Genomic DNA, 11,920 nt, shown 5'->3' with positions numbered 1-11,920 from the left:
AATAATTACAATTACAAGATAAAAAGGGAAGAAAAAAGGAGGAAATAACTAAATAAATTATGGAAAACGAGATGGTAAGTAAAATAACTAATTTTGAAGTTTGTGAATAAGTTACAAAAACTGGGGGTTAATTTGATTTAAATTCGAATATTTTATGGCGGACTTTGATTTTCTTGGCAAAAACATAAACAAACATTTGTTTATTAAAATAATTACAATTACAAGATAAAAAGGGAAGAAAGAAGGAGGAAATAACTAAATAAATTATGGAAAACGAGGTGGTAAGTAAAATAACTAATTTTGAAGTTTGTGAAGACTGTTCTTGCAGGTTCTGGAACAGAGCATATGTTTTTATTTTAAAGGTGTCAAATCCCAGCAAAAAGCGGTGCATCCATGTAGACGTCTCTGTAGAACACACTAGATCCTTTCCTTTTGTTGCTCATATTTATTTAATTTTCAGTGGAAAATCAAATAATTTTCGTTAACAACTTTCATTGTTAAATTAAATCTTTTCCGCCAAACTTCATCTTTGCCAAATCAGCTGACTTCTTGCAAATGATGGCAAATTGGTGTTCGATAACATTCTGCAAATTTTTAGCTTCTAGAGAGTAAAATTCATTGAGAGAAGTTACTGAGAACATGCTGAGTACTTGCAAGTACGTTTTACTTGCGAACTTATCGAACAGACCTAATGTTACGAAAGACGAACGAAAACAGCAAAAAGGCTACGATTTATAAAAAAAAATTTTATAAGATGGAACCGTTAATATTTATGTTAATACTGAATTAATAAAAGTCGTCGATAAGTTGAAATTTTGATTTTGTTGATTAACTAAATACACAAAAAGTACTCGTATAATAATAAATATATTACAATTTACTGCGTCAATCTTGAACCTTGACCATTCATTTTTTCCTCTATAAATACATAATAATAGTCACAAGTCATAGATGAAATATATAATTTTTATTTATTGTTTAACGTAGGGGATTATATATTGAACATTTTGTTAATATAATGTACATATGTATAGTAATGTACATTTGTAAATTATATCGTATATAGGGCCAAAAAGAATACTCATAGGCTGAGAGTATATAATAATACAAATATTAAAAAATACAAAATAAATATTTTTCTTTAAATAGAAAACATTCATACGAAAAATATTTTGTCAGACTTAAAACCGGTCCATTTAATGATATTTCTCCATTAGTTCTCTGTAAAAATATAAGTGGCATATATTAAAATTATAGCTTTATAGAATATTAAACACTTCTTACTGAGTAACTTTGAAGCTTCATCGTATTTGTCCGAAACTGCGTCCTTTAGTTTCTCAAAGTTGTCTTTGATATCATCGCTGTGGTCCCCGTCATGGTAGTATACAAAGTATACAACTACGCCAACTATTATTACTACGACAAGGAATGTACTTATAATAGATAATAGAACGCCCACTGCGCAATTTAAGCAGCTGCAAAAAAAGAACACAAATATATAAATCACGAATATTGTCAATTATTTCATACGAAGAGTATTAAAAATTGTGAAACCAGGTGGGTCATTTTCAATATTTATTTCAGCAAAGTCAAGAAAGCATCGGAGAACAGTTGGAAGTAATTGTTTTGATTATCAACATCATCTTGCACATATATAATTAAATATCTTGACGATGATTTCAGAATAAAAATAAATGCTAAACCACAATAAGAATTACTTTTTGCTACTTTTTGTGTTTTTCCAAATTATGAATTACCGTTGAGGTACTTTAGGTCTGATACCTAGCGGTGAATGCGACATCCGTTCTTTGGGTTTGCTATAGTTTTAGAGTTTATTATACAGGCAGAATTTTTGGTTTTGAAAAGTCAGAAAGTCAGAACTAGGTGGAAATTGTTGTATATGTAACAATTCCTCGCACACTAAAACCATAAAGCACCTGGCCATTTTTTCTGATATCATAAAAATTATGAGTTAAAAATTGTAAACCACAATATTGGTTTTTACCTTACTTGTGCAGGTAGCTTCATTTTTTAAGAAAATTCATTTTTTGCAAATTATATACAGTTAGACAACAAATGTATTTTGCAAAGGCCAAAATTGTAAAAAATGTTATATTAATTGTTCGTTTATGGCAACAAATTATGTAAAAACTATACGGTTTGTGTGCAAAACTCTTGATATGGGTCCTCAAAACAATATTCCGTCAAAATATACAAAGTTTATTTGCAATTTATAACATATACGGACAAAAATAAGAATTACCCACCACTTTGAGGTGACAACAAATGCATTGCAACGAGAAAAGCAGTACTATAAATCTAATCATTTTTGCAAACTTTTATAGTCATTATGCATTTTTATGACTTTGGCGGCTATAAATGGACTAACAGTATTGAATGTGATTAAATTCAGTGATAATAAAAACAGTCATGGAGGGTCTTCAGACAGATAAAAAACGTATGAAACCATATTAACATTAAACAATGCCGAATTGGCCACAGGCAAGTATGCAAAGAATGAATATTTGACTCAATATGTATTGTCGGATAATGGACCAATGCAAAACAGTCCGATTTTGACTTGGGAAATACAAAAATACCTCTGAAAACTATAGGGAAAAATAGACCCTCAGTGTAGTATTTTGAAACGACCTACAGCGAAGCTCTAATTCGTCTCTCAATATTATTGGAATGACTTCATTTTTACTAAATGGATATATATTATACTCTGCTATCATAATAAATCCCAAAAAGTGCACCAAATCAAATAAATCTGGAATACCGCATTTTTGGGTAGTATATTCTTTACCAAAGAAAAAAGTATGCGAAATCAGGTTCAAGGGCATAATAATGATTGGGAAGACATCCCCACTGGCATCATTAGGGAATATTTAAAAGTCATTATTCTGAAAGTCAGTAAAAGGGATTCAAAAATCTCAAACATGTTCAACTGCCACCATTCCAAAGGCCAGATCATGATATATTAATCTTATTTGTGTAAGTTGCTGATGTAATATAACAACACTAAACAGATAAATACCTCGGGCCAAAATCCTGATATCAACACTTATAAATTTTTTGGGTCCAATTTATGAAAAAAAGTCGAAAAAATTCTTCCAATGAAAGATCAAGATTTAATAAAAATTGGGGAACCAGTACTGGATAGACAACGCATTAAGGAACACACCTTTTGTAATTTTCCAAGAAACCGTCGATTTGGTAATTTTTGCAATACTTTTATAGTCACCCCCAAATGGTGGTTAATTCTTATTTTTGATCGTATTTTTATAAATCGCAAAAAAACTTTGCATATTTTGACGGAATATTGTTTTGGAGACATATAGAAACAGATTTGCACAAAAAACCCGTTTATTTTTTACATCATTTGTTGTCACAAACGAACAATTAATATGAAAATTTTTACAATGTTGGTCTTTGCAATACATTTGTTGTCTAACTGTATGCGAAAGTAACCCCGCAAATGCTATTTAGTGCATGTTTAAACTTTGAGTGAAAATAATTAAAAAAATGGCAAGGAAATCTCAAACGATCCATTAAGATTATTTTCCCTTAAGATGGATGTCGCATCAAGGCTGGGTATGCTGGGTATTAATGTTCAAAACATTAAACATAGTAAAATCGTTGCTAAAACGTTGGCTATTTAAAAACAGTTATATTTGATGTTCTAAATGAATATGATGTTGATATACGTAATATTTTAACGATTACAATCAAATATGCTCAAAACTGTACGAATTCTGAACTCTGAAATGCAATTGTCGATAAATAATGATGCCGTGGATTTCGAAGAAGTTGACGATGTTACCGATTGCCGAATAGCTATTGACACAATTGAATCAATTGATTTTAACATCACATCGAGCAGCAGTGTTCTTGGATCCACTAATCAAAATATGCTTGACATGCAAACAAAAACAAAGAGCGAAGAGCTACATACTATCGTTATATAAACTCATGAACACAATTGAATCAATTGATTTTAACATCACATCGAGCAGCAGTGTTCTTGGATCCACTGATCAAAGTATGCTTGACTCATGAATTCAACAGAAGGTAAGCTTGCTTAAGTAAACCCAAACAATACATATTTTTATATAATACATCTTTTATGTTTCAGAACACAATACAAGCCGCCCAATATTAGAGGGAACCCCATCACCAAGCAGACCACACGCAGTGAAATCTTTTTCCGATTATCTGCGAATTATAGATCCTCCCACAGAAATTCCGAGTTAATCTAATCTACCCTATTTAGAAGCTGATTTGACAATTATGAGTGGCAATCAAGATTGCTACTAAATGAAAATGTAATAGTATTTTGGAACTCACAGAAAACCATCATCAGCGAGATTGCTAATATTGTACAGGCAGTATCGTCAACCGAAGTAATCGTGGAATGTTTATTTTCTACTATGAAGTACATTTTATCTGATCAGCACAATCGCATGTCAGCAACAAATCTTGAACATATATTAGTGGTAAAAGTGAATGGGGATTTCAATTATGAAAGAGTTGAGCTTTCTCCTGTCAAATTTTTTATTTATTTTATATAATCTGTTATATATGTTTTCACATGTTAAACTTTTATATATTCGTTAATGTTGTTTTTATGTTGTTTACCTGTTGTTGTAATATTTTGTTGGATTTAGTTTGGCTAAATTTTTATTCAAAACGCCCATGACGAACTATAATAAACATGGCATTGAACTTCATAAATAGGGTATTCAATATAAGTGACCAGCGATATCATCAAAAGAATGAAGAGAAAATATTCAAGATACTGGCGAAAAACGACTTTCCACAGAAAACAATAGCTGATTTAATTCAACATACGTAGCACAAGCAGACATCACCAAAAGAACCAGAAAGTCCAAAACTTTATAAACCGATAACGTATATTCCTGGACTATCAGAACGATTTTGTAACTCTAATATTTATAATAAGGACAAATATCAATTAGCACAAAAATGTAACAATACCGTCAATAGTTTATTTAGTAGAACCAAAGCAAAGCTTAAAAAAGATGTTTTTTCATGGAATATCCCTGAAGATGACTGTCGATGACATTCGAAATATTAGAAACAATAAAATAAACATTGTTTTATTCGACCTTTAGCCAAACTAAATCCAACAAAATATTCGTTAATTTTTATAAAATAAATAAATGTTTTCATATTTACTGGTTAAATATAAATATAGCTACATTTGTATTTTATTTATAACATACTCACTCTTATTTTTATGGTTGTATTTTTCCTCATACCATTCATATTTAATATTTCTTTAAAAACACCACTCAGGTGTACACAACCTCTATTTGTTTTTTTAGGGTATATAATGATGTACACGCAACCTATATAACGTACGTACACAAACACTAAAAATTTTGTTAAAGTTTAGTCCATACTTATGTTATGCAATTTTCCTTGCGGCAATTGTCAGTTTGATGGAGAGGGAGGTGAGGTATATGGTACCTCTTTGCCTATCAACACCCTCTCTCACCGACAAACTGACAATTGCCGCAAGGAAAATTGCCTAATGTAAATATGGACTTTTGTACATGCACGGTACCTTATCGTAGTGTAACTTTTCATGCCACGTACGGGACAAAACGTTATGGTACGGTACCATAATGTATGTTTTCGTACGCTGAAGAATATTGATGATGCAAGATCAGTTGAGCTTGGAATAAATAGTGAGCTGATGATGTTAACTCGGTTGCGATTGATAAAAATGCCCTGTTAAAAGTTTAGGGTGTCACGCTGTGGTAAAAATGTAAAATTGGTGGCATGAATAATCACTTTTACATGTACATTCTGTAACTTTTGACAACTTCGATATTGTTTAAATTTCTTTTGTTTTTGTTATAGCCTAGACAGACGGCAATCTTAACATGCATTAACAGGCTTAATTCAAATTAATTTGACCATTATCTACAGTTTAACAGCTATGCCTAAATACGACCGTATTCCCAGGGCGTGTGTGGTGAAAAAAGTAGAACACATGTATTCTTATGAGAACTACCGAAATACGTCGAGCGTATACTTTTTGTAAGTTGAACATTTTTAACTTTGACAGAACGTACGATATGTTATTGTATGTATGTATGTGTGTGTTTTGTATTTTGAAAACAAAAGCCCAACAAAACATGAAATATAATTTATTGGAAAGGAAAAATGTTTGTTTTACGAATGAAAACATTTAATAAAGTTTCAGTCGCGGTTTTTGTGTTTAAAATGGGATTTTGGATTCAACGTATTTGGGTAAGACGGACGCTCAGAGAGCGTTGTTGTGGTAGGTAGGTGAATATTTTTTGTACGTCACGACTTAAATTGGGTATAGCTGTTAAGGCACAAAATCAAACTGCTTTTATATTGAATTTAGCAATTTCAATATGGTAATGCTGTTGAAAATCAATTGTCTTTTGTCAAGTCAAATGCCCTTGTTTATGAAAATAAAAGAAAGGAAAACAAATCAGCAATTTTCACGTTTCCTTCAAAAAAGTAGTCGCGAATAGCAAGCAGCTAATCGTTTTTCGCGCCTTCTGTACATTTTTTTTAATTTTTATTTTCGCAAACATTTTTTTACCCACCATACCAATTCTATCGATTACATCTTCTTCAAATATTTCTTTAGAGGTTTGCGACAGTTTTATAATATTAAAAAGACTCAAAAATATCGAGAATAAATTAAATTTATTTTTGATTTATCGTGATGAGAAAGTCAATGGTAGAAAGTATATTTGTTTCGCATATTTTGGCAAACTTTTGTAAAACTTTATGAAATGGTCTACTGGGTACAAACAAACAGCTGTTTCATAAATGCAGAAACTATTTTCTGCCAGGGTGAAAAATTAATTCAAGTTAAGTCTTATGCCAGACTATAAAAATCATTGAAAACGTTTTGCCATTTTCTTCCAAATTTCCATCGACGTCTACACACATATATGAAATCATATGAAAATTTTGATATTTTCATTGGTTTTAGAGTTACGAATTTAAACAAAAAGATTACCGAACCTTGTGTACAGAATTTCACCCCCTTCACACCTCTTACCTATAAACTCATTTTCATGTTAATGCTAATTTTCATAGTCTGGCATAAGACTAAGGAATTTTTAATGCAAATTAACTCTGCCTAGGGTATTACAACAATAAAACAAATGAAATTATTGTAAAATAAACGATGACTGTGGTATATTTCAATATATATAAATATGTGATGACAACCCAATACTGTTAATATTTTCTACTTAATGCAAATGTATCAAAGGCAAATTTATATAAGGTAATGTGCATGAATTACAACAACTAACAAATTTACAAAAACAACATTGTTGTTACTGAAAATTAATTGTCAAAGAAAATATTGAATAATAGTGTCGTTTCATTTCATTTATTCATAAATTGTAATATAAAAAAGCAAACATGGCCAATAACTTATATTATCTTACTACAATATCCAAACATTCAAGAACTTACGCTGCAGTTACACCTGCCAGTAAATTGGTGCCAATTGAGTACATGTATTATACTCGAAAATGCCGAAAAAGTTTTCGACTGGAATGCAGTTTCCTTTTGTGTTTACACATGCCAGTGCAAGTTCAATTTTCTTTTAAGCCTCATATAACACACAAAATTGGATTATATTTCAGATTTAAAACACAATTCACAACATATTTTATTATTTTTATTTTATTTCGTTTTAAAAAGATTGTTTTCAATCATAAACATATTTAATCTGGTATGGCCGTCTTTTCAATATTGTATAATCCCAGAGGGGAAATTATTTGTCAACTTATATTTTTTATGAAAAACATCAAAATTATTTCTTTATTTACCACTAATATATTGCGGCTACCGAGATGTATTATTTGTATTTCATAACCTTTTTGAAAATATGCATAAAATCTTTGTATTCTTAAAAGGAACAAAAATGTACATGTATTAAAAAATAGTCTCGGCAACTCTTTTTTCATTTTCGACATATCACTAGCAGCCAGTTCAAAATTTTGCTGGCATGAAAAATCTAGTGCCAGTGGAGTCGACAATTCAAAAAATGTAATTGTGGTAGTAAAATATTGTGTATGTATTGAATTTTTCGAACTGTCACTGGCATGTGTAAACACTGGGTTAGAAGTTAAGAATTAAAATTAAAAATATATATGTATATATACGTACATAAATAAAAATATATACATAAATACTATGCATACTATGATTAATGACTATCAAAGGAATTCATGGAAATACGAATATAAAAAGACTCCCTATTTATAACCACTAAACACTGCACTTCACTTAACAATTGTTAAGAAAAGTGGAGGGGAGATGAGCAAGGGAGGTCCCTACACGAATAAATGCTGTGTTTCACTCAATCACTAGAGTGAACATAGAAGGTCTACAGGAATCAAACCCATAAAAAAACAATATAAGTATGGCTCCCCAGCCATAAAAATCACAAATATATATGTATACCCTGTAACTAGTGACTAGTAAACAAACATTAATCTACATTAATCTATTAGAGAGATGCTCAAAACACCTTCTCTTAAAAACAAAGGTGGAGAAAGCAAAACTACGTATGTCAAGAGGTAACTGATTCCAAAATCTTGCAACCCTAACAACAAAACAATGCTCTCCTATCCACGACGAAAATATAGGAAATGACAATTGAGGATTCCTAATGTATCGACTAAACACAAACTTATTAAAGAGGGGAGAGTTGACGTCATTCATTATCCTATAGTGGCATAAAAGAAGGCGATATTCAACATACTTGTCAAAGGACAAGCCCAGAAATTTAACAACAAACTGCGAAACATGGTCACCACGCCGCAAAGCTAATAGGGTCGTTCCAAATATTTTCTCAGGAAAAACAAAAAAACATTTTGAAAATCCTCTAAAATAGAAAAAATTTTAATCAAAATATAAATATAAAGCATTCAGAACTATCTTAGGATAAAAAGCAGTATTTTATGGTAGCAAATTTCGAATTGCATAACGTCACCTGAAATGCCCAAAGACGTAACCCTCAACCTAACCCTTTGAGGGTTACGTCTTTGGACATTTCAGGTGACGATAAGTACCCTATTACATTTTGAAAACTAAATTTACAACAAAAAGTAAGAATACAGCTGATTGTCAGCTTATATAAATATGCCTTGCGTAACTAAAATGCAAATAGTTTTAAGGCGTACGTATACTTTTATGTGTTCTGAAAATTGAATTTCTTTAAGTGTAATAAATATATGCATTATATTAAAATAAATTTGTGTAGTTATGGTTATTTTGTCCCCAAGAAACCCCACAGTACATTTGTTGCTATACAAAACCCAACGATTTAGCCTAAACTTAATTTTTGTAATGTATATTCACTCCATTGTTATGACATCACCAGTCATTTAAACTCTAATAGATGACTTGAATAGAAGGGAAGATCTGCTCAGCTAGCATCTCATGTTTTTAATGTTTGTGCAAATGTAGGAATGTATCTTTAAGTACTTCATGATTTGGAAAATATACAGAATGATGTCATAAAATAAAAAGGAACTATTTCTGGTATTTCATTCAAACATGCATATGTATGTTTGAATAAATCCTCCCTTAAAACCAAACAACTTTCAATATATTGTTAGGGTGGAGAAAAACAATGAGTAATTGGGGAAAATAGAAAGGCTATAAAACATTTCCATCAAAGGAAATAATCGTAAGCTTGGTATTTTTCATTTCATTCAGTTCATGCATGAATTCATTACGAACATTATATCGACATATTCGCTCCATGATAATATACAGAAGGAAATTTAACCCACCCCCTTCAAGCAGTAAAATATTTTTTGTTAGAATGTTGGCGCCAAATATTTATGTTCTTTCCCCTCCCAAACACGTTTGGTTGTCAAGTCTTTCAGTTTGGATATGAATATTAATTGTTGTTTTGTCCTTTCACTTGATATTGTTCTATGACTACAAACGATAAAAATGCTTTTGGGACAAAAATGTTTTGGCGATGATCATATCCTTTCAGCTTATTAGAAGAATATAAGAAACATTTGAAAAATGGATAGATTTCTATTTTGTGTTTGATGAAATTAGAATACTCTCTTATGTACACACAACATAATATATGTACACATAGTCCAAAAAGTCTGCGTTCACCTTACTACTTTTCAAAAATAATGCTAAAACTTTAATAAATAGGTAAATGAGATCAGTTTTTCTTTCATAAATATGTTATTGGCCCTCTTTAGTACCAGAATAAAAAGAAAAATTCCAGAAAATATATTATTATTGCGAAGATAACGATAAAAAAGTGTTACAACAACTAAATTAGAGCCCCAAAAAGTCTGCGTTCATCTTGTATGTTGCAATAATACCGTTAGTATTTTTGAATTTTTTTGAAGTTTTCTCCCATTTTAATCAATACTGTCACAACTGGTCATTCTGTGAGGTCGCTTGCACACTTAACTTAAAAAAGTAATTTATTTCAAGAATGGAAAACATAGGGCAAAGAAATTGGCATCGATAAAAGGAAAATTCTAGGTAAATTATGGAAAAAGCTATCGAAATATTGGCGAACCTGTAGGTAGAACATATTAGTCTATACATAGAGTGATAATTAACTATAAACAAACCAGAATTTTTACGTCAAAACCCAGATCTGGGCATTATATAGAAGCCAAAACCTTACAATCTCAGCAGTATGCTTCGAAACGTTATGTTGTTGCAACCAAAATTTCGTAGCTAAGCCAAGTTCTTCCGCATTTTGGTTCAAATTGCGCTTCATGATGTTTAGGTAACCATACTTGTCCATTGTCGATTCATAAAATACAAGTTGGCCCACTCCAGAATCTGCTACACACCCCCAAATCAAAACAGCACCCTCGCCATTGTTTACAGTGTAAAACAAGATTTTGTTTTTCAGGCGCTGTTCGAGTTTTCTCCAAACAGTTTGAAGTCCTTTTGTTGCAAATATATAGAACATGCTTTCGTCCGAAAATATGACTTGATTCCGGAATACTGGAGGCTTGTTTATGTATTCATTAGCAAATTCAATATGCTTCTGCCTGTTCACTAGTGATATGTACGGCTTTCGCCGTGCGACTATACCGTGATATCCAGCTTTATGCAGTATTTTTCTGGAGGTTTGTGCACAAATACTTTTTTTGGATGCCATTTTCACATTTTCAACAATTTTCGAAGTAATTATCGGACTGTTTGTTTAAACTATATTAGTTATGTTACTCTCCTCCCGATCTGATAATATTTTTGACCGTCAAAACTGAGCTTTGACCGTCCAGATCTGGGCTTTGACTTCAAAATTCCGATTTGTTTATAGTTAATTATCACTCTATGTATAGACTTATATGTTCTACCTACAGTTTCGCCAATATTTCGATAGCTTTTTCCATTATTTACCTAGAATTGTCCTTTTATCGATGCCAATTTCTTTGCCCTTGTTTTCCATTCTTGAAATACTTTACTTTTTTAAGTTAAGTGTGCAAACGACCTCACAGAATGACCAGTTGTGACAATATTGATTAAAAATGGGAGAAAACTGCAAAAAAATTCAAAAAAAAAACTAACGATATTATTGCAACATACAAAGTGAACGCAGACTTTTTGGGGCTCTAATTTAGCAGTTGTAATAATATATTTTCTGGAATTTTTCTTTTTATTCTGGTAGTAAAGAGTCACAATAACATATTTATGAAAGAAAAACTGATCTCATTTACCTATTTATTAAAGTTTTAGCATCGTTTTTGAAAAGTAGTAAGGTGAACGCAGACTTTCTGGGCTATGTGTATATGTATACAGTTGAACCTCGAATATCCGGGAAGCTCCATTATCCGGGATAGAAAAGAAATGTTGTTATTTTTTCCATTTCCTATATTTTTCG

The 11,920-nt window shown here is 31.2% G+C and overlaps 1 protein-coding gene and 1 long non-coding RNA gene across 9 annotated transcripts in view; one reads left to right on the top strand and one right to left on the bottom strand.

Annotated features, from left to right (window-relative positions):
- Window positions 1-774: 774 nt before the first annotated feature.
- On the top strand, window positions 775-6,530 carry LOC141387458 (uncharacterized). 7 transcript variants are annotated; one of them, XR_012408568.1, is made up of 5 exons: window positions 775-847; window positions 1,218-1,557; window positions 3,672-4,074; window positions 4,139-5,960; window positions 6,365-6,514. It is a non-coding gene; the product is annotated as an uncharacterized lncRNA (long non-coding RNA). The 7 variants fall into 7 exon arrangements; XR_012408567.1 differs by having other exon boundaries at window positions 778-944; XR_012408570.1 differs by having other exon boundaries at window positions 805-944; window positions 1,258-1,557; window positions 6,365-6,513.
- The window catches only part of LOC141387445 (uncharacterized), a 29,721-nt gene continuing 18,754 nt past the window's right edge, over window positions 954-11,920 (bottom strand). The window contains exons 1-3 of one of the 2 annotated variants that reach the window (XM_073957152.1): window positions 1,758-1,897; window positions 1,285-1,475; window positions 954-1,221 (exon numbers count right to left, since the gene is read on the bottom strand). In XM_073957152.1, coding sequence (XP_073813253.1) covers window positions 1,214-1,221; window positions 1,285-1,475; window positions 1,758-1,801 — 243 coding nt within the window. In that variant the 5' untranslated portion in view covers window positions 1,802-1,897 and the 3' untranslated portion in view covers window positions 954-1,213. Of the gene's footprint in view, window positions 1,222-1,284; window positions 1,476-1,757; window positions 1,898-11,920 lie in introns of those variants that run through there. The other variant, XM_073957162.1, reaches the window with a different exon arrangement.

This window comes from Musca autumnalis, unplaced genomic scaffold (genome assembly GCF_047663935.1).
Source record: "Musca autumnalis isolate F117 unplaced genomic scaffold, ASM4766393v1 scaffold_1, whole genome shotgun sequence".
NCBI lineage: Eukaryota > Metazoa > Arthropoda > Insecta > Diptera > Muscidae > Musca > Musca autumnalis.
The sequence above is the reverse complement of the archived record's forward strand: the minus strand, read 5'-3'. Positions and strand labels throughout refer to the sequence as shown.